The following is a 24,040-nucleotide window of genomic DNA, read 5'->3' on the forward strand; positions in this document are numbered from 1 at the left end:
TATATTTCTTTGTTTATTGCAGCATTATTCGCAATAGCTGAGATATACAAACAGCCTAAGTATCCATCAATAGATGAATGGATAATAAAGATGTACAAATATACAATAGAATATTATTCAGCATAAAAAAATGAAATCTTGTCTTTTGCGACAACATAGATGGACCTCAAGGGTGTTATATTAGTAAGTCAGACAGAGAAAGATAAATACCATATGATTTCATTTATATATGGAATCTAAAAAATAAAATAAGTGACCAGCAAAACAAACAAATGAATAGTTCTGCTTGTTTTTAGTGTTTCTGTCAGGGGAGCTTATAGCTGTTTGCTCCGCCATTTTGCTGATGTCTCTTCTCCTCTTGGCTTTAAGGAATTAGATATGCAAGTGACTTTTATGTCAAGCCACATCAGAATTAGAACTGTCGAATAAAAATGACGTTTGAATGAGTTTATATCACAGTAGTTTCCTACAACTTATACTTTATTTTTCCTATATTAGGCCTTCTCGTTTCATGGATGTATCATTACGTAGCTTCTCCCTTTGTTGTGACCTATTAAGCCGGGTTTGCCACACAGCAGTAACTTACTCTAAGGATGCTTTAGAAAATCACCTTCATGTTATTGTTGGTACACTTATACCCCTTGTGGATGATCAGATGGAGGTTCAGGAACAGGTAATTTTGTATATCATCTTCAAAATGATATTTGAAATACATTGATAAAGTATTCTTGGATTGAGCTGAGTGTTTTATGTTTATTTAGTGTAATTAGTAATTTTAATGAAAATATTCCTTAAAAATAGTTGGAAAAACATTCTCAATGAGTTAATTTTTATAAACATTTAATTATAGAACATCTAGTAATTTTGATCTAGTAAATAATCCGATAGTTTGTCTTCTCATGCTGACGTGTAGTCAAAGCTAGGGACAGTAGTTCACACCACTACGGTGGTGTGTAGGATATTACTTATATAAAATGTTGCAGTAATAGTGGCATTTTTATACCTCAGTGCCCATCCAGTAGTAGTACTTTAACTATTCGATAAATTATTTCAAAGCACAGAAACAGTAATAGTTGAGTACCGTAGAAGTAATTAAAACATTTTGTCTGAACTAGATTAGTAGAGTTTTTATCGGTTATTACAGTAGTTTGGTTGTTTTACTTTAAAATATAATTAAGCCATACCTCCCCCTTTTTTTTCCTTTTTAAATTATGTTTAGGTATTGGACTTGTTGAAATACTTAGTGATAGATAACAAGGATAACGAAAACCTCTATATCACGATTAAACTTTTAGATCCTTTTCCTGACCGTGTTGTCTTTAAAGATTTGCGTATTACTCAGCAGAAAATCAAATACAATAGAGGACCCTTTTCACTCTTGGAGGTAATAATTATTCCATTATCTTACTATGTTATATTAGAGATGATAGGCAGAAGTACTTTTTGAAAGCCTCTAATGCTCTGAAAGTAAAAAATTGAATCTTTTAAATTCAATTTAAAAATAGATAAAAAAATAACATAAGATCTACTCCCCTCTTACCAAATAAAAAACTCAATGTATCCTCCTGCATTATAGTAAAAATATAAATATCAGAGTTTTTTTTGGTAAAGATCTGAATTTAAATATTGAAGAAATGTGATAAAAATGTGCTTGATTTTCATATGCATAAGATTCATTAATATTTCAGAATTACCATCTGATCCTTAGAGGGATCCTTAATGTTTGAATTAGAAATATTTAACTTTTTAAAGAGTTTTTCTTTAATTCTCTTTTAACCTTTATAACTTCAAAATTATGTTCAGGTATATTTTTCTTATAAATCTTATAATTTAAAAATCATCTATTTTTACTTCATATCAATATGAAAATATAGTTAAGTATATTAAGATGTAAAACCAGAGTTATGGTACTACATAAATAGAAACTTAAGGTTTTTCCTCTAATTGAGTATGCTATAACATTCTTAAAATCCAACTATGTAATCATGAGATTATTAGAATTTAAATTAAAACATTGTAGAATTTAAAATGGAAGAAGCAATTTAGTTTTACCTTGTTTGTTAGTAGTGGTATGAGTGAGTGTAAAAGGCATTTATTAATTTTTTTCTTTTAAGTTTTATTTAAAACATGTCAAAAGCAAGTTACATTTTTAACTAATTTTCTCTTTTAGGAAATTAACCATTTTCTCTCAGTAAGTGTTTGTGATGCACTTCCATTGACAAGGCTTGAAGGGTTGAAGGATCTTCGAAGACAACTAGAACAACATAAAGATCAAATGGTGGAGCTTATGAGAGCATCTCAGGGTACTAATTTTGATGACATGGGCTATTTGTACTTTATTTGAAAGAATCTTTTATAAATTCTTGCTCTTGGTTTAATTGTCATGGACTTAGTTAAGACTTTTATCATTTAGTTCAGAACTTCATTACTTCTCATTCAACCATAAAAGGCTTCCTAATGGGCTCCTCACCTTGAACTACTCCCATGTTATCTATCCTCTACATCTCTGCCAGAATGATTTCTCTAAACCCAGACGAGATCATTTTATTCTAATGCTTAAAAAAATGTTCTCGTCCTACTGCCTAAAAGAAAAATTATTTTCTTGTAGCCATGCATGTAAGGAAATCTGTCTCTGCTTATGCTCCAACTTAATTTAAATAAATGTCTCTTTTTAAATTATGTATGTAGTATATATGTATATATGTGTGTTTGTGTTTTTACATATACACATATATGTATACATGTATCTAGCTTTATTTTACTTCAGAAAACATTCATTTTTATATTGATTTGATTCGAGTTTAGATTATTATAGTATTGTACTTAGGAGGACCCTTTTCTACTTACATTTTGATTTTCATCTTCCTTTTCCATTACATCTTCCTGTGCCCATTATTTTCATATTTCTATTGTGTTATTCTTATCCTCAGTACTTTTAAAAGCTAATTTTGGTTTTAGCCATCTAAGCTCTTGCTGGTACATTTGTTCTGAGATATATATATGTGTAAAATATGAGTACCTCTATCTCTTATTTTCATGTATTTGGGTATTTTATTGGTTTAGATCCACCTTGTCCAATATAGCCACTACCTATTTGTAGCTGTTTAAGTGAATTAAAATGTAATAAAATTCAGAGTTCAGCTTCTTTATTGTGCTAGCACATGTCAAATTGTAAGTAGTAGCATGTGGCTAGTTGTTATCCCTGGACAACACAGATTATAGAATATTTCCATTGTTTGAGAAAGTTCTATTGGACAATGCTGGTCTAGACTAAATGCTAGAGATTAAAAAACCAATCATGCTTCTAGGGTTCCTTGTAGCTTAATGCTGAATGATTACTGTATTTCAGTTTGTGGTTTTGCTAAGGTACTGACTTCTCTAATCACCTTTTTCTCTTTGTGTCTGCCAAATATTGCTGAAAATTTTTACATGGTTTTATTTCATAAGGAAGTTCAAATACATTCCCTTCATATTTTTCAAATGCTCATGATTTAAAACCTTTAAAAAAACTTAATAAAGTTTTCTAGTCAGATAATTTTAATATATAAGCATATTGTAAAGAAAGTGTTTTCTCCATTACAGTTTAAACTAATTTTTTAAAAACTGCTTCTAGGTAACCCGCAAGATGGCATAATGGTGAAGCTAGTTGTCAGCTTGTTGCAGTTATCCAAGATGGCAGTAAACCACACTGGTGAAAGAGAAGTTTTAGGTAAACTCTTTAGCTGGATGAATATGAGTTTTTATATTCCAGTGGTCATCTTTATAATATTTTCAAAATCAGTAAATCAGCAAAGTTGCAGGATGTATGGTCAACACACAAAATTCAGTAGAGTTTCTATACACCAGCAAAGAAAAATCAAAAAAGGAAATTCCATTTATAAATCCATTTATAATAGTATCTAAGAGAATTGAATACCTGGAGATAAATTTAATCAAGGAGATGAAAGACTAGTAGTACCTATTGTGTTTGTTAGAAGTGAGTCACTAAATACAGTCCACAGTCAAGTGGGAGAGGAATTAGGCTCTACCTTTTGAAAGGAGGACTATCAAAAAATTTGTAAACATATTTTAATAAATTCCACCATGACTGGGAAAGAGCTTAAATGAGTCCTCTGGCATACTGAAAACATTCTTTCTTTATCTGGGTAGTGATAATATAGACGGGAAAAAAAATGTGTGTGCACACGCATACACATGTGTATTTTTGAGTTTTCACTGAACTGAGCATTCAAGGTTTGTGGACTTCATGTATTTAATACCTCAAAACATTTTTAAGTTTTAAAGTTGATGCTTTGATACAGTAGCTATATTTAGACTTTCATCCTTTATCACCTGGATATGTTTTTATAGGGGAAATTACCTATTGCTTAAATGAATGATATGTAAAAGAAAGGATACAGTATTTTGTAGCTTTAATTTATTCGAAATCTTTGAGAAACACTTTACTCTTGGATGACAAAATGGAATTATATTTTTGAAATTGGAAAATTTCTGTTGTGTGTATGATCTCTTAGCTATAACTCAACTGATAAGGAATTTCTATATGTAGAGGCTGTTGGAAGCTGCTTGGGAGAAGTGGGTCCTATAGATTTCTCTACAATAGCTATACAGCATAGTAGAGATATATCTTATGCCAAGGCCCTTGAGTTATTTGAAGATAAAGAACTTCAGTGGACCCTCATAATGCTGACTTTCCTAAATAATACACTGACAGAAGATTGGTGAGTATTTAATGATACTTTGTTTATGATAGCACTTATTTAATCTGACATTCAAGGAGAATGATACCTCACATAAAATTTTTAATAGCTTTAATGTTTTTCTGCATTGCCACACTTTTCCTTCAATCACAAGTTTTGTAATGAAAATCTTATTTTTATTCACACAGTTACTAAAATCTACTGTGTGCCATTTGATATAGTGATAAATACACCAGACAAGGTCTGTGTTAAATTGTAGTCAGAGTAGACTAGACAAATAATAAGAAAACTGCCAAGTAGTTCTATACACAATATTAAGATAGGGGAATGTAATGCGGAATACTTGGGGCATTTGTCAGGATCTAAGGTACTGTTGTCTTCTCAGCTAGACCACTTTGATCCTTTTAAAATAAGTCAGCAGAAATTTTATAAATCCAAATTTTTTAAGCTAATCAGACAGGTAGTTGTTTTTTCTTTTTACCTGTTTATTCCCTATGCAAAAGAAAATTGCAACAATTATTATTATAATTTCAGCTTGTTGGTTATGAGATTACTTTTGTTTTTCTTTTTTGCCCCTTTGCTCCCATCCTCATTTATATATGTTTGTTTGTTTGTTTATGATATATTTAAGCACCTGATGGCTGTTTGAGGGGGGCGGGTTTGAAAGGGTTTTTGCCCACAACTAGGCATCCTTCTAAGTTAAATACGTGTTTCGCATCTGTTTTCCTGCAACTCACCCCCTTCTCTTTGGAAATAAATGGTTAGCAATAATGTATACCTGCCATGTTTTCATTGTTGATTTAATGGACTTGTATTTTTTTCTCTTTTGTTGTTACAATAAAAATGCTAGCATGGTTTTATCTCCAAACATTCTATTATAAAAATTTTTGAATGTACAGTAAAGTTGAAAGAATTTCACAGTAATACCCATATATTTACCACTTAGATTCTACCTAGATTTTATCATCAGTATTTTCCTACTATCCTTGCTTTGTCATATCTAGCCATCCTTCTGTCCATTTATTAATCTATCTCATTTTTAAAATGTGTAATTGGCACAGTTTTCGAAGACTTTTTTCATAGAAAATTTGCAAGCATTAAATGTTTCATTAAATGTTTCAAATGTTTCACAGTAATTTGCAGTTGGTTTTTCTGAAAAAGGTGTACACAGATAGTACTTGAACTTGAGAGTCATAAGGAACAGGTACAGTTTGTCGTTCCTATCTTTTTGTAGGAGGAAAAAAATCATCTCATGTTTTAGAGGCATCAGGTTTATAGAAGCAATGTTGACCGAGGAATTTCCAGAATACTTGGTCATGGAAGGCTTTGGCTGAGGAAATGTCATCTAGCTGAACTGAGTGATAAGGAATCAGCTGTAAGATCATTAGGGATCAGACATTACAGACAGGGAATATCTAGAGTAGAAATAAGTTTGGTGTCTTTAAGGAATAGAAAGAAGCCTGGTGTGGAACAAGATGGTATGAAATGAAATGAGAAAGGTAAGACTGATTCTGATGAAGAAATTTGGATTTTATTTGAAATATATAAGGAAGCCATGGAATTTAAAGCAGAGTAGTGTCGTAATACTACTTACATTTTTACTCAAGTTTACTGAAAGAATATTAGAAATCTTTTTATAATTTTGGCTTTGGTGTAAAAGAATTTTATAGATATAAACTTTCCTAATGTAAAATTTTCTAATATATTTATTGGCTTTTATGTGGCAAATGGATTGTGATGGGGGCAAAAGCGGAAACAGGAAGCCTGATTATGAAGCTGTTAGAGTAGTCCAGAGGAGAAATGATGGTGACTTGGTTTAGGGTGGTGGTAATATATAGATAGATGGAAAATGGATGGAACCAGGGTGTGTTTTTAATATGTAGCCAACAGAACTTGCTGGTTAATTAAATATGGAGGAGTGAGGGAAATAGGAGTAAAGGATGAATCTAAATTTGTTTATGTTTCTATGTCTTAAATTGAGAAACCTAAAAGACATTAGATCTTTACTTGAAAGTTCATCATCAGTTACAGTATCAGGCTTTACGACATTTTTTTGTCAGCTGTCATATTTTCAGTACTCTTGTATTGCAGCCCTCCTTTTCCTAGTTTTTTGCAGGAGACGCTTAAGTGTTTTAGTAGGTGTTTTAGATGACTAAATTAATGATTCTCAACTAGCTTCTGGTCATAATAAGTACTTTTTGATTAAAATTGTTCTAGACAATAATTTTATCATTTGGAGGGAAATATCATTCTACCTTACCCCAAATTATTTGTATTTCTTAGAGAAAATATTATCAAAATATTATGTTCTCAGGTGGATTACTATTCTATCATTCTCATTACTCATTTTTTTGTCAATTCTTTTTACTTATTATGAGTTCTTTTAATTTTTAGTAGTCATTATATAAACTTTATTGTATTGAATGAAGGGGATTGCTAGTGCAGTGATTAGAAACTCAAATTTACTGAAAGAATATTAAAATCTTTTTGTAATTTTGGCTTTGGTGTAAAAGAATTTTATAAATATAAAATTTCCTAATTAAAATTTTCTAATATATATTTTGATTTTAATTTTTTTCATTGGCGGTTGCTTAACATTTATCACGATTAATTAATAGTTGATATACTTTATAGGCATTTGAATTATATGTTTTTCAGTGTCAAAGTGCGATCAGCTGCTGTTACCTGTTTGAAAAACATTTTAGCCACAAAGACTGGACATAGCTTCTGGGAGATTTACAAGACAACAGCTGATCCCATGCTCATCTATCTACAGCCTTTTAGAACATCGAGAAAAAAGGTCTCTCAATAAGCATTTATTTATGGAATATCCACTATTTTAGAACAGTTCTATTTGCTGTGGTATAAGAATATCACATTGCTTAAATAGTATTATACTAACATTTAACCTTTTTTAGAAATAATTCCAACTGTATTTCTTGAAGCCAAGGGATTTGTATTTTTAATTCTGGCAGTGTAGAACAGCTGAGATAGGTAGCCTAGAGAAGTGATGATTGGTTTGGGAAATAGGAGGAGTTCTTAATGACAGGCCTTTTTTCTGAGTAGAAAACCCTGACTTTGATCCTATAAAAGCTATCGATCCTGGGTATGGTTTATAGGTATAGTAATCAACAAGCAAGTATTTATTTCTATAGCAAGTTTAAGTATCATAGCCACGTAGTGAAATTATAAGATGACCTATAAATTTCTCCCTTTTACCATGCTATCATAACAAGGTTTCAACAAAAGTACTCTGTGAATGATGTTTAAGAACTCTTATTTCTCCTTTAGTCTAAGCATTCCTGTTTATTATTTTCCTTTCATAGAGTGACTGAGAAATGTACTATTGAGGTTTTATCAGTTTAATTTCAGGGCATATACTCATCATTGAAATAGTAACATAAGACAGATGAGGCAGAGAGTTTGTGATTCCTGTATTATACTAGTAGTGAGTTGAGATTAGAACTCAAGTTTTCTGCTGTCTAGACCAGTTAGTTTTTGTGATACCACTCTGCCTCATATAAACATAAATGTATTTTAAATTTGTATGGTGACCATTGCCTCCAGATTTAGTTTTAACAAGATTTAGTTTGATTTGGAAACAGATTTGTTTGTCTAGATATTTGTTTTGCATAGAAAGGGCAAAATGTATTTCTGATTACCTTATTTTATTTACATTTCCTGATCACTTCCTTTCTAGTTTTTATTTTATTTTATTTTATTTTTTTCTTTGTAGTTTTTAGAAGTACCCAGACTTGACAAAGAAAGCCTTTTGGAAGGCTTGGATGATTCAAGCCTGTGGATTCCTCAAAGTGAAAATCATGATGTTTGGATAAAAACACTGACTTGTGCAATTTTGGATAGTGGAGGCACAAAAAGTGAAATTCTGCAATTATTAAAGCCAATGTGTGAGGTAAGAAGATTAATTGGTTTGACTTAATCCCTTTCTACCTTTGCTTTTATCATTTGAGTTTTCTCCTAATAGTTTTCTATTTTCTTTTTTTTCTTTATTTTTGCTTGTCCCATGTCATTTGGCTTCTGTGTACATTTGTGGCCTTTATGTCTAGAAAGTGTGCTGTAGTACAGTTCATCATTTTCATGCAATATTACCTACACTCAGCTGTTGGGAAACCATCAAACAGGGCATCTTTATTTAGCCATAACTTTATGCAGCAGGTTTCAGCTGTGGGGTACTTACATACTGGATGAGTTCTAAAGGGTGTCGAGTAATTTGTTACTAATGATAGTTAAAATACTGATTACTGTAAATATTTATATTAACTAAAACTCTGCTCTTTGTTTACTTCTAATAAAGTCATTGTCATTTACTTTCCTTCATGTGCTTTCTTGAGTGAGAAAAAGGGATGGGGGGGTTGTAGTTAGCATTGCTTTTTTATTTTGAAGGTACAGTACAATATATTTCAATAGAGAATAAAGGTATGTACCAAATCAAACAAAAAGTTTAAACGCTTTTATCAAATGTGTAATCCGAAACAGCACAATATGATGATGCTCTAAGACTGAAAGCTAACCTAATTTATAGTACTGCCAAGCATGATTCAACAGAAATGAGAAAACAAAATATCTGACTAGGTCAAACATCAACCAGCGACAAATAACTGATAGGGAGGTGAATATTTCCATAAAGTGCACTCATTGAAAGCAGTTTAAAAAGGATTCCTTGTTTCTTACAGAAAAGATGTTGACAGAGAATAAATTATCATACCCTGCATTACTTCATGTACCAGGTCAGCAGAGTTGGACACACACACACACACACACACCCACCCACCCACCCTCATTTCTTGGTGAATAAATGTAAGATTTTTATAAAATGCTGACCTTGTGCCAGAGTGTAAATATTCCAAATATACGTTTATATGCACCCCAATTCCTTGTTCCTTAAATTCCCTATTTCCAAAACTGACTTTTTGACTTGTCTTTAGTTAAAAAAGGAAAGAGTATTCAATTGGTAATCTACAATCTGCCTTATATGTGTGGTATATGATGAGTATATGAAGATAGTATGTTGGCAAAAATAAGATAAGTACCAAACATATTAAAGCACTTTTCTACACTTGGAGTATAACACAAATCAATACCCAAATGTATACCCACAAATTGGGGTTTATTAAAAAATGAACATGGCTGTTGTAGCTCTTCACTGGGTATAGAAAATGTGCAAAAATCAAATTTTCAGCTTTTCTTATAAATTTTGACCCCCATTTTCATTATATCAAATTACAGAACTTCTGTTAACAGTAATGCTTTTCAGCTATGAAATGTTATTTATAATAATGACATAATAAATTTAATTGTAATCAGTATGCTATTTCATTATATGCAAATGGCCTAGACTAGAACTGAATAATTACATTGTAACTAACACATACGTTTTATATAGGTATTCTAGATTTGATTTTTTTTTTTAAACACTGCGGTATATGTTTTTTGTATGTTTTTTTAGCAGTATGCTGGGTTTATAACATTCATCTATCATTTTTTAAAAATGATGTCAGCAACGGGATGAAACTTCAAGTAAAATTTATTTTTTAACTTAAACTATTGACTGGATGTCTTTGTGTGTTCTAGGTGAAAACTGACTTTTGTCAGGCTGTGCTTCCATACTTGATTCATGATATTTTACTTCAAGATACAAATGAATCATGGAAAAATTTGCTTTCTACACACATTCAGGGATTTTTCAGTAACTGTTTCAGACACTCTTCACAAACGAGCCGGTCCACAACCCCTGCAAATTTGGATTCAGGTATTCTATTAAATTTCTCACATTTATACTGTTAACTTTTCAGTTATAGAGAAAGATAGATTGACTCTCATCAAGATGCTTTGTTAGGCTTAATTCCATAACCTCTAAACATCTATTTCTTCATCTGTAGAATGGTGATAAATGTAGCAAGTTTTCAGTGAGATAATGTATGTAAAGCACCTAGGATAATACTTGGTGGATAGTACATTCTTAGTAAATTTGGCTATTAATAATGGAGAAGCTAATCGAGCATTCAGTATGTGTCGAGCACTGTGCTTAGCACTGGCAAAATAGATGTGAACAAGACACACCCTATATTCTAGCAATGGAAAAGGCAGACAAATAATTGCAACCAAATATTATAGGTACTATGTTGGAGGTATGGTGGAATTTTCATATTAAAGCTCTGGCCAACTCATTTTTTAAAAGTAATTTTTTTATTACAAAATCATTTATTGTGGAAAATACATAAAAATCAGCATAAGTTTAAAAAGTTACCCATAATCTTATGATCTAGAGTAATGACAGTTAACATTTGGTATGTATCCTTCCAGTTTTTAAAACAAAAATTGAATTAAACTTTATTTATTCTTATAAACTACTTTTCATTCCATGTTCTATAAGTATTTCCCATGCTAAGAGCTTATAGCAGGAGAAATTCCACCAGGAATTAGGTACACATTATACAAATATGCATACTTGAGAGCTCATTATGGATCACTTTTTCAAACTTAAATTTAAAAAAATTCCTATTGTCTTAATTGAAAATTTAAACTTTACATCTAAAATTCTTTTATCGAAATGGAAAGTAAATATATAGATTTCCATCAAAAGGTTTATCTTTTTTTTTATTAAGTTTATTGGGATGACATTGCTTAATATAATCATATAATTTTTAGGTGTACATTATCATCTGACATCTGTATATTCTATTGTGTGTTCACCACCCAAAGTCCAGTTTCCTTTAGCTACCATATATTGATCCCCTTTACCCACTTCATCCTCCCCCTACCCCATCCCCCCACCCCTCTGTATTTGACCCCCTTTACCCCATCTACCTGCCCTCTCCTCTCCCACCCCACTAGTAACCACTAATCTATAGTCCTCTGGTAACCACTAGTCTATAGTCCATGTCCATGAATCTCTTTGTCCTGTCATTTGTTGCTTTTAGGTTTATATCCCACATATGTGATATCATGTGATTTTCAACTTTTTCTGTCTAGCTTATTTCACTTAGCATGATTATCTCATGTTCCATCCATGTTGTCACAAATGGCAGTATTTCCTCTCTTCTTATAGCTGAGTAATATGCCATTGTATATATATACCACAGCTTCTTTATCCAGTCATCTATCGTAGGACACATCGCTTCCTTCCACGTCCTGGCCACTCTGAATAATGCTGCTATGAACATCAGTGTGCAAATATCTTTATATATATGAGTTTTCAAGTATTTGGAGTAAATACCCACTAGAGAGATTGCTGGATCATATGGTAGATCAATTCTTAATTTTTTGAGAAACCTCCATACTGTTTTCCATAGTGGCTGTACCAATTTGCAGTCCTACTAGCAGTGTATGAGGGTTCCTATTTCTCCACACCCTCTCCAGCATTTGTTATTGCTTGTCCTATTGATTATAGTCATTCTAACAGGTGTGAGATGGTATCTCATCATGGTTTTGATTTGCATTTCCTTAACAGCTAGCAGTGTTGAGCATCTTTTCATATATTTGTTGACCATTTGTATGTCCTCTAAGGAGAAGTATCTGTTCAGGTCTTCTGCCCATTTTTTGATTGGATCATTTGTTTTTTGTCATTATTGAGTTGTATGATTTCTTTGTATATTTTGGATATTAGGCACTTATCGGAGGTGTTGCTTGCAAATATATTTTTTCATTCGATAGTTGTCTCTTTACCTTCTTGACGGTTTTTTGTTTGATGTAGTCCCATTCATTTATTTTTACCTTTACTTCCCTTGCCTTTGAGTTCAAATTCATAAAATCCTCTTTAAGTCCAAGGTTCTTGAGTTTAGTTCCTATGCTTTCGTCTATGCATTTTTTTGTTTCAGGTCTTATATTCAGGTCTTTAATCCATTTTGAGTTAATTTTGGTGTGTGGTGATAGACAACAGTCTAGTTTCATTGTTTTGCAGGTGGCTTTCCAGTTTTCTCAGCACCATTTATTGAAGACGCTTTCCTTTCTTCACTGTACATTTTTGGCTTTTATGTCAAAAATCATTTGCCCATATAAATATGGGTTTACTTCCGGACTCTTGATTCTGTTCCACCGGTCCATGTGTCTGTTTTCCTGCCAGTACCATGCCGTTTTGATTACTGTCACTTTGTAGCATAATTTGAAGTCGGGCAGAGTGATGTCTTGTTCTTTTTTCTCAAGATCGCTTTGGCAATTTGGGGTCTTTTGTGCTTCCATACAAATCTGATGATTTTTTGTTCTACTTCTTTAAAAAATGCTGATGGGATTTTGATGGGGATTGCATTAAATCTATATAAATTTGATGATCTTTTGTTGTATATCTTTAAAATTTTGATGGGGAATTCATTAAACCTGTGTAATGCTTTAGTTGATATGGTCATTTTAACTACATTGATTCTTCCAATCCAAGAACACGGAATATGTTTCCAATTCTTCATATCTTCTTTGATTTCTTTTAATAGGGTCTTGTAGTTTTCATCATATTAGTCCTTCACATGTTTCGTTAAATTTATTCCTAGGTATTTTATTCTTTTTGTTGCAATTGAGAAATGAATTTTTCTTTCAACTTCTTTTTCTTTCACTTCATTGTTAGAGTATAGGAACGCTATGGGTTTCTGAACATTGATTTTATATCCAGAAACTTTACTGTATTTCCTTATTGTTTCCAGTAGTGTTCTTGTGGATTCTTTACGGTTTTCTATACAGAGAATCATGTCATCCACAAATAGTGACAGTTTGACTTCTTCACTTCCTATCTGGATGCCCGTTATATCTTCCTCTTGCCTAATTGCTCTCGCTAGGACCTCCAGTGTTATATTGAATAAGAGTGGCGATAGTGGACAGCTTTGCCTTGTTCCTGATCTTGGAAGATTTTTAGTTTTTCACCATTAAGTATAATGTTGGCTGAGAGTTTGTCATATATGACCTTTATGATGTTAAGGTACTTTCCTTCTATACCGATTTTGTGTTTCGATCATAAATGGATGCTGTATCTTATTGAAGACTTTTTCTGTATCTATTGATATGATCATATGATTCTTATTTTTTAATTTGTTTATGTGGTATATCACATTAATCAATTTGCTTATCTTGAACCATCCTTGTGCCCCTGGGATGAAGCCCACTTGATTGTGGTGTATAATCTTTTTAATATGTTGCTGTATTTGGTTCGCTAGTATCTTATTTAGGATGTTTGCATCTGTGTTCATGAGATATTGGTCTGTAGTTTTTTTCTTCTGTGATATCCTTACCAGGATTTGGTATCAGAGTAATATTGGCTTCATAAAATGAGTTGGGAAGTATTGCCTCCTCTTCGATTTTTTGGAAGAGTTTGAGGAGAATAAGTATTAAACCTTCTTTGAATGTTTGGTAGAATTCACTGGTGAAGCCATCTGGTCCTGGACTTTGACTTTTTGGTAGGTTTTTGATGATTGTTTCAATTTCCATGCTGCTGATTGGTCTATTTAGATTTTCCAGTTCTTCTTGATTCAGTCTAGGAAGGTTGTATTTTTCTAAGTACTGGTCCATTTCCTCTAGGTTATTAAATTGAGTGTTATATACTTTTTCATAGTATTCCTGTATGACCCTTTGTATTTCTGCGATGTCAGGCATAATTTCCCCTCTTTCATCCCTGATTTTGTTTATTTGTGTCCTTTCTCTTTTTTCCTTAGTGGGTCTAGCCAGGAGTTTGTCAATTTTATTAACCTTCACAAAGAACCAGCTCTTTGTTGCATTTATTTTTTCTATTGTTCTTTTGTTTTCAATTTCATTTATTTCTGCTCTAATTTTGATGCTTTCTTTCCTTCTGCTGACTTTAGGCTTCATTTGTTCTTCCTTTTCTAGTTTTTAAAGATGAAGCGTTAAGTTGTTTATTTGGGCTCGTTTTTGTTTTTGGAGGTAGACCTATAATGATATGAACTTTCCTCTTATGACCGCTTCTGCCGTGTTCCAAAATTTTTGATATGTTGTACTAGGATTATCATTTGTTTCTATGTATCTCTTGATCTCTGTTTTTATTTCTTCTCTGACCCAGTCATTTTTCAGTAGCATGTTGTTTAATCTCCAAGTATTTGTGGTTTTTTCCACTTCCTTTTTACAGTTGATCTCTAGTTTCAAAGCATTATTATCAGAGAATACAGTTGGTATGATTTCACCCTCTTATATTTGTTGAGGTTATCTCTGTGTCCCAGTATGTGGTCAATCCTTGAGAATGTTCCATGTGCACTAGAGAAGAATGTATAAGCAACTGTTTTGGGATAGAAGGCTCTGTAAATATCAATTATGTCCAGTTAGACTGAAGTGTCATTTAAGGATGTTATTTCCTTATTGATTTTCTGTTTGGATGCTCTGTCTATATCCCACCAGTGGAGTATTTAGGTCTCCTACTACAATGGTGTTTTGGTCTGTTTCTCCCTTTAGTTCTGTTAGTAATTGCTTCACATATTTCAGGGCTCCCTCATTGGGAGCATAGATATTAATAATAAGTGTTATGTCTTCTTGGTGCATGATTCCCTTTATCATTATGAAGTGTCCCTCAGTATCTTTCTTTACCTATTTTATTTTGAAGACTATTTCATCCGATATTAGTACTGCTACTCCTGCTTTTCTCTGAATGCCGTTTGCTTGAAATATCATTTTCCACCCTTTTACTTTGAGTCTATATTTGTCTTTGGAGCTGAGATGTGTCTCCTGGATGCAGCAATGGTTGGGTTTTGTTTTTTGATCCAATCTGCAACTGTGTGCCTTTTTTTGATGAGTTCAGTCCATTTACATTTAGGGTGTTATTGAAATATGAAGTCTTCTTATAGCCATTTTATCTTTTGCTTTCTGGTAGCTTGGTGTTTCCATTGCTTCCTTGTCCTTGTGTTTCTGTTTTCTTTATTTCAGTTGGCTTTTGTGGGTTTTGCCTCTGGTTCTTCTTGTTTCATGTTATATATTTCAGTTCTGAATATTCTGTGTGTAGTTACCATTATGAATATGTAAAGTATAGTTATATTATATAGTAGTCTATTTTCTTTTGTGCGTGCCTTATCTCCATTCCCCTTTGCAAATTTGGATCTTTGAATCCTCCCCTTTTCAGCCATTGTTGTCTCAATTTGTCCCTATGTATGCTGAGCGTTCATTACTATCTTGTTATAGCAATTCTCTTCTTATTATTTAAGCTATAATGCCCTCCTCTTAATAAGGATTGCACTCCTCTGATTCTATTTGTCTGATAGTCACTGTACTATCATTTTGCATTTTTGTTGTTATTTTGTTTTAGGTGAACTGACCCCTTTCAGTATTTCCTCTAGTGCAGGCCTCGTAGTGGAGAATTCCCTCAATTTTCATATATCTGGAAAGGTCTTGATTTCTCCTTCATATCTAAGGGAGAGCTTAGCTGGATACATTATTCTAGGCAAGCAATTCCTTCACTTAATAGTTTAAATATTTGATTCCATTCCTTTCTGGCTTGTAAGGTCTGTGCTGAGAAGTCCGATGATAACCTAATGGGTTTTCCTTTATACGTTGCCACTTCTCCCTGGCTGCCTTGACAATTCTATCTTTGTCGTTGATTTTTGATAACTTTAATACAGTGTGTCTTGGTGAAGGCCTTTTTGGGTTGAGATAATTGGGTGTTCTGTTGACTTCTTAAATTCTAAGCTCCAGCTCATCATTCCTTAGATTTGTCTGAAAACGCTTTCAAGTCTCTGCTCCTTTCCTTCACCTTCGTTAATGCCTATTATTCTTATGTTTCCTCTCCTGATGGTATTAACTAATTCTTATATTTCTCTTTCATTATTCTTCATTTTTCGGTTTCTGTCTTCTTCCAATTTTTTTCTAGATTTCTGTCTTCGATATCACTGATCCTTTACTGCATTTGGTCGACTGTTTCCCAGGTTTGCTATTTCATTTTTCAACTCTTGCAGTTTGTTCTTCATCTCTAGAATATCTGTTCTGTTCTTCTTGAGGGTCTCAATCTCTTTGTTCTGCTCATCTAGTTGTTTTTTTAATATCTGAAATTGTTGATACGAAAAATCTCATTGAGTTTTTTCAGAAGTACCATCCTGAAGTCTTTGTCATTTAAGTCGCATATTTCTATGTCTGTAAGCTTATTTTCTGGAGGTTTTTTCTCTTTCTTTCTGAGTTGCGTTGTCACCTTGGTTGTTCATGGTGTTTAATGGACTATTTCTGCACCTGGGCATTAATGGAAGTGTATTCTCTTGTTTTTTCCAGAAAGAAGATTTATTAAATAAAGGTCTCTCTTTAGCCTGCTGCAAAGAAGGGACTCTTCTTTGGGTTTCCAGTAGGTGGCGTCTAAGCCTCTTGGATCCCTAGCAGTTAGGGTAGCGTTTGCTCAGATTCCCCTGCGGCTGGGTCTGGGAAAGTATGGGGAGAGGGGCCCTCTAGGTCAGGGGTCGAGAGTTGGGGGCTGCGGTTCAGCCTCCGTTTTGCAACCTTGCCAGCAAAAATCAACTATTGTTCCTCTCTGGTCTTGCCCCACTTCTCTGCTTTCTGCCCTGATGACTGCGGCCTACAGCCTGCCGGGCACAGCATACAGCTTTCCAAGGCAGAGCTGTTCAGGGAGCTCCTGGCAGGAACTTGAGCTTCTTCTCCCCTCCCCCTCCTCATGCAGGTTGCTCCAGAGGCTGTGAGAGGTAGCTTCAGTCTCAGCAGCATTTGTTCAGATTCCCCTGGGGCTCCATGGTGATCCATCTCAGAAGCATGGGTTGAGGGGCCCTCTGGATTAGGGGTTGGGGGCTGCGGCTCATTCTAGTTTTTGCAACCAGGGCTGGTAAAAATCAGCTGTTGTTTCTCTTCGGCCTTGCCACGCTTCTCCACTTTCTGCCCTGATGACTGGGCCTTCCGGAAGCTCCAGCACTTCCAGGTAGGGTTGTTCAGGAATATCGCTGCGCCTTCACCCCTCCCTCTCCTCCTACAGGGAGCTGAGGCGGCTGCTCAAGGCAGCTTCTTTATTACTCGCAGTCCTCCGCCCGACACCCAGGGTTCTGACCTGTGGTAGCTCTTATGTGCAGATCCCATGCTGAGACGTGTTGGTGTGCAGTTTTTGGTGTTTTTTTGTTGAGTTTTAGATGTTCAGCATATTGTTGTTCCAAGGGGAGAGATCTAGGGACTTCTCTCACTCCACCATGCTTTCACCCCTGTTTCAGGTTTATCTTTTCTGATGTCTGTTAGACTCACTGCCTTCACTCGAATCTCTCATGTGCATCTCACATTTAACTCTCTGTAGGTACACTTACCATCGTTATCCTCTTCCCCCAGCCTACTTTTCTTAATGTATACCTCTCTTCAATGAATGGCTTAGCAGTTGCCCAAGCCATATTCTTTGTCACATGTCTCATCTGATTACCAAATCCTGCTGATTCTGTGCTATAAATAACTTTAGTTCATCTATTTTTCTCTGTCTCTGGTGTCCTTACTGCTTTACAGCTCTATAGTTCAACAGTACTGAAATTCTTTCAGTAAATTCTCCAAGTGCTTTCTTGTCCCAGCCATCTTAGATACTATTCACGATTGCCCAGAACACTACTCCTTTCCTCTTCTACTGCCTGACCATTACTCTTTCATCAAATCTCACTCATTCAGTGAAACTTTTCTTGTTCAGATTGTGTTCCTTTCTATACTCCTCTACGATCTTCTAAACGTTACCTGTCATAACACTTACACACTGTGTTAATGGTCTCTCAGGCTAGTCAGTGAGTCCCTAGGTGGATAGAAATAGTCTGGCTTATTTATTGATGTATACTGCACCTAGTACATAAAAGATCCTAGGTAAATATTTATTGAATCAATGAATTAGTCCTTTTCAGAAATAAAATAAATAATTTCTCAGTTTTATTAAGTGTAATAGTATCCTTTAAAAGAAAAATGCCATTAAGTTCCATTTATCAAGTCATACTCATTAGGAATCAATTTTGTGCTAGGTACTGCCCACCAAAACCTTTTATAGTGTAGAGGGAGGGAGACAAAATGAAGAAAGTGCTTAAGCAAGTTTGCCTAGGACTGAAAGGAGATATCTTTGTTTGTCAGAGTCAGAGCACTTTTCCCGATGTTATTTGGATAAAAAATCACAAAGAACAATGCTTGCTGTTGTGGACTACATGAGGAGACAAAAGAGGTAATGTAATGAGTATTACTGCTTTGGAAATGTAACTTGTTACTGTTGACTACACTATAAATTTTAACATGATTATTTGAGGTGATGCAGCTGCAAGGTGCTGTATTTAATTTACATGGTGCTTATATCTCCTTGTAATAATCCATGTTCAAGGTAGTGCTTTTGGTTAAATCAGTGTTGAGAACTCTAAATTCGAGTCCTAACTGTACCAGTAACAGTGTTATCTTTGCTGAATTATGCAACCTTTTGAGGCTTTAATTTGTTTCATCTTCAAGGGGATGGGAAAGGAGTAAGTTATTTTCCAGGTTACTTTTAGCTGTATTACTTCTCTTTTAACTTTTCTCTTTACTTTTAGCTCATAGAAGTAACTACAGTTATGTAAAAGTCTCCTTTACGTACCTTTATTGTAAGATATGAGTTTCTTTTGTTGACTGAAAAACTATTGACTTAGGTGTTTTGTCACCAAAAAAGATCTATTCAGTGAAAAAGAAAGGGTTGCAACTGGTGCATGCAGACATGGCAAGCCCTGAGCACACATTGCACGGCTGCCAAAATGGAGAGGTATTTATAGAAAGGAAAAAGGAAGTTAAGGAGATGGGTAGTTACAACCATAGAGCTTTATTCTAAGCATAGAGCTCTTCCTATAGGGTTCTTCTGATGCCATAGAGTGGGAAAATTCTTCCCATAAGCCCTAAATTAGCAGTCAATGTAGGAATTGCTAGAGCTTATGGTCTGGCTGATCTAGACTGCTCCAGAGTTGATCAGAACTTTGAAGAAACAATGTAGTAGGCCTATAACTTAAGCAGGTAGGAATTGATGTCTCATGGTGGATATGATGGCAGTGGCAGTAGTTGATAAAGAATGGGAGGAATAGGTGGAAGAAAAAGGAAAAGTTGTTTAACGCATTTACATTTTAAAAAGTTAATTCCTCTGTATCCTGCTCATACTGTTCTACTCCAATTTTAGAAAAAGAAGTGTTAAGCCTTTCAGTGTCTTTGTTTCTGATTAGAAAGTTACTGATTCACCTTATTGTTTTGTAACATCGTCATCTGAGAAAGCCCATAAAAAGCTTTAACTACAGCTGGAAGCATCTCTTTTCTTTGGTGTTGAGAGGCAGTTTCACCTTTGAATCATTCATTTCATATATATCATTGAGGTAGAATGATGTTGACATTGGTAGGCCTTGGAGAAAATAAAAATTCTTAATATCCAGTTTTAATTCTAAATAAGACTAAAGAAGATTCCTTGAGAGAATATTATTGAGACATAGAATAAAGGATAAGGACCTGAGTTTAAGTCTAAGTCTGATACTTACAAGCTTTGTATTCTCTAAACTTCAAGTTCCTTAAAATAGCTATAATTAAGTATTGACTATATAATAGGCACTTATTCATCAGCCTTATAAGCATTATTTACTCATTGCAACTATTTTCTGAAATATATATTGTTCCTAGGTTTTACAAATGAGGAAACTGAGGCTTAAGAATTTAAGTTGCCAAAGATTATACAATTTGTAGTAGGTGATCCAGCTATATTTGAACCTAGCTGTATTCTACTCTAAAACCAGTTGCTCTTAACCACTACCTTGTCATACCACTACCTTGTCATATCTCTGTAATGTTAGTTTTAAAAAGATAACATCTATGATCTTTTCCAGTTCTGGCCTGCTGTTGCCACAGTGGAAGGTTTTTGTTAAATAACTCAATTTAGACCATGAACTAAGGAGAAAATGAACTACAAATAGGAAAGACATGTAACTATGTCTTAAACAATATTTTTGTTTAATTGGCTATTTAAAAAGATTTGTATATGTGTTACTAGTTGTTTTGTGCAGCCTGTTCTTAGCTGTGGTCCCATGGATCCCTTGGTGGAGAAGTATGAACCCCAGATTTGTATGGGTTGATGATCTATAGCTGTCATCAGGTTTTCTAAAGGGTGTATATTTTAAAAAGAGTGACAGGGTTCTTTAGCTGTTATCTTAGATGTATAGCTACAGTTGGCCCTTCGTATCCACGGGTTCTGTATCTGTGGGTTTGCATACACATATTTTAACCAAAAATATTCGAAAAAAGAAATGTTACCTTGTTGCTGACATGTACTATGTAGTTAGGCCTATGATGGTTGCATCTGTGCTGAACATGTACAGACTTTTTTCTTGTCATTATTTCCTAAACAATACAGTGTAACAACTATTTACATAGCATTTATATTGTATTAGGTATTTTAAGTAATCTAGAGATGATTTAAAGTATATAGAAGAATGTGCATAGTTTATATGCAAATACTGTGCCATTTTATAGGGTACTTGAGCATCTGTGGATTTGGGATTCTTGTTTGGTGTCCTGGGATCAATCCCCTGCAGAAACCAAGGGACAACTGTATATATTGGAGAAACGTGGTTTTTAGTTATTTGAATGTAATTTTCTTTTTCACTAGCACTTGTTACCCTTGTATTCAGTGTCAACATACTTTTAATATTGAAATTAAAGAAATGGACATGACTTCATTTAAAATTTTTCTTTAGATCTTCTGGCACAGTGTTCGATGATGCTTTCTGGCTGGAGTTGAATTATCTAGAGGTTGCCAAGGTAGCTCAGTCTTGTGCTGCTCACTTTACAGCATTGCTCTATGCAGAAATCTACGCAGATAAGAAAAACATGGATGATCAAGAGAAAAGGTAATGGAATAGAAGTTTTGGTTTTTAAAATTAGTGCTGACATTGTTTTAATAAAGGTATATATTAAAGATTCAATCTTACTGTCACATTTAAAAGATATTTTAGATAGAAGTTTTCTGTCTTTTAAAGAGAAATGATAATAAAATTTTTAAAAGAAATAATTCTACTCTGAAATAGAGATGTTTATTACTTCAGAGTTATAAAAATTATACAGATAGGGAACTGCTTAGGGACAGAGACCATACTTATTTTTCCCTGTATTCCTTATAGCAGCTAGCATTGGAAACTTAATATAAGTGAACAATAAATATTTTTTGAATGGTTGAGTGATTTCCTGATTTCATTAAGTTTACTGATACTCCCTCAGCTTAGTCAAGATCCGTTTTACTAGTTGATTGTGAGTAATTAACTGATTTCTTTCTGTGACTAAATCACTTTCATCCTGTGTTATCTACCTGTACTTTTAGTACTTTAATTTGCTTTTCCTCTGAGTTAGAACACTCATAATAATCGAATAAGTATAGTACTATTGTAAAAAAAAAATAGTAAAAAGCAAAGAAAGTTTAAGAGTAAAAAATAGTTTATAATCCCACTGCCCTCCCCAAATTTTTATTCATTTGAAATAGCCTAGTGTTTTTTGTACTTAGCCTCGCTTTCAGACCACAAACTCACTTATATTGCAAAATTGAAATAGAAATATGTATTATATTGATATGTTTCTCATGCTTGCTACTTATTTCTACTTTGGATTGCCATTAAGCTGGAAGCATATGATTTTTAGACTGTAGAAAACCAGGAACCAGAATTCAGATGCTAGTCCAAATGTAATTAACTTAGTAGACTTGTACTACTCTCTGGTTTGGTATTTAACTTCTACTTTTTGAGTGAAAACAGTTAAAAATCTACAATATATTGATCATGTGTATAATATGTAATTGATATGTTCACAGTCACTATAGACTTCCTATGAAGACAAGCATGTTATTTAAGTATATAATGAATGAGAAATTGATTATTGCCTATTCTTAGAGTCTTAAAAATTTGAGTCAGGGCCTGCATACTTGGTAGTAGTAATTATAATACCAATGTGCTTCAATATCTTGCGTCCATAGAATGGTATTTCTTATTAATCTGGAGTGTATAACTGAGCTCCGCTGTGACTATAAATAAAATCACCTTTAATTTGAGGGTAGGTGATTATATAGAATGTGGCAGATTTTTGCAAAATTGATTATTTAGCAAGCTGGAGTGCCTAGGTTTTATTTTGGTTAACTTTAAGAAAAAGTACTTGACAGTTAAATAGGGCTTGTTGTTTGCTTAGACAGTGTGGTTTTGATTCTTTTTCATGTGTCTGATGGGAAAGGGATGGCAAACAGAGATAATGAGGTTTATAGAGGGTACGGAATGATAGTTTTCTTCAGTGACTCAGGTAAACTGAGACTTGGTAAATCCAAAGTGATCAGAAAAAGTATAATTGTAAGCAAAATACAGATCAAGAGTTTGTAAACACTGTCAGGTTAAAGAAATGAATTGCTCTCTTAAGTGTCCCATTCAAGTTATTTAATAGCAAAGTACCTCCATGCTAGATATTTAAAAATACATATAAAGTTTTATTTATTTGTTACCTTACTCCAGAAAAAGTATGAGATTTCAAAGTTAGTGTCCATATTTTTTAGAAACAAGTCAAAACTCCTTCAAGTAGGATTTAGACAATAGGTGTTACCTAAATCATTTTAGTAATCTTGACGTCCTAGCAACTGTTTTTTGCCTGGATGAATGACAGCCTTAAATTTACAAAGTCATAATCTCTAACACAATCTTTCTTACTTTCCAAATTTCTCCTTTAAAAACTAGCTTTTTTCTGTGACTTGCCAGAAAGGAAAATACCTGTAATACCTACATATAACAATTACATAGCAAAATAGAACATTGTCAGTAACATTAAGTCAGTCAGTGGTCTCTGTGCTCCCTCTAAAAGAATAATGTTATCTTCCATTTTATGTTTGTCATTCATTTGGATGATATTGGTTTGTGAGTATGAACCCATAAATATAATGTAGTGTTTTTATTTTCGAGCTTTATAAAAATTATATGTATACTTTCTACAACTTGTTTTTTCATTCAGTATTTGTAAGATTTATCTATGTTGTGTGTTGCTGTAGTTCATTAATTTGTCACTGCCACATAATGTACCAGTGAAAGAATATGCCACAATTAATTTATCCATTCCCCTGTTAATGATATATATTTAAGTATAGAATTACTAGGTTGCAGGATATGCAAAATTTCAACCTTATAAGATAGTGCCAAATAGTTTTTTCAAGTAGTTATACTAATTTACATACTTCTCAGTAATGTGGTTCATGAGGAAGTAGATCAGTAGGAAACTTTATATTCGAAGAAGGAAGCCAAGGTACAACTATTTCTAATTTGGGTTAAAAAAAGTAAAGAAGAAACTGGAATTCAAGTTTACAGGTATAAAGAATAGCGGTATTATCACTTGTGATAGTATTTATTTTATACAGTGGATTATTATTATCATAGACACTATATAGCTGGCAT

General features: G+C 33.5%; 1 protein-coding gene across 7 annotated transcripts in view; it reads left to right on the forward strand.

Moving 5' to 3' along the window:
• The window catches only part of ATM (ATM serine/threonine kinase), a 122,508-nt gene that overhangs the window by 48,997 nt on the left and 49,471 nt on the right, over positions 1-24,040 (forward strand). For 4 of the 7 annotated variants that reach the window (XM_011368153.2, XM_011368151.2, XM_011368152.2 and 1 more), the window contains 10 exons: positions 499-673; positions 1,220-1,384; positions 2,171-2,303; positions 3,614-3,709; positions 4,550-4,721; positions 7,359-7,500; positions 8,437-8,613; positions 10,293-10,470; positions 18,714-18,801; positions 21,326-21,478. In XM_011368153.2, coding sequence (XP_011366455.1) covers positions 499-673; positions 1,220-1,384; positions 2,171-2,303; positions 3,614-3,709; positions 4,550-4,721; positions 7,359-7,500; positions 8,437-8,613; positions 10,293-10,470; positions 18,714-18,801; positions 21,326-21,478 — 1,479 coding nt within the window. Of the gene's footprint in view, positions 1-498; positions 674-1,219; positions 1,385-2,170; positions 2,304-3,613; positions 3,710-4,549; positions 4,722-7,358; positions 7,501-8,434; positions 8,614-10,292; positions 10,471-18,713; positions 18,802-21,325; positions 21,479-24,040 lie in introns of those variants that run through there. The other 3 variants (XM_011368154.2, XM_023535391.1, XR_002782281.1) reach the window with 3 other exon arrangements.

Source organism: Pteropus vampyrus, unplaced genomic scaffold (assembly GCF_000151845.1).
Source record: "Pteropus vampyrus isolate Shadow unplaced genomic scaffold, Pvam_2.0 Scaffold139, whole genome shotgun sequence".
Classification (NCBI taxonomy): domain Eukaryota; kingdom Metazoa; phylum Chordata; class Mammalia; order Chiroptera; family Pteropodidae; genus Pteropus; species Pteropus vampyrus.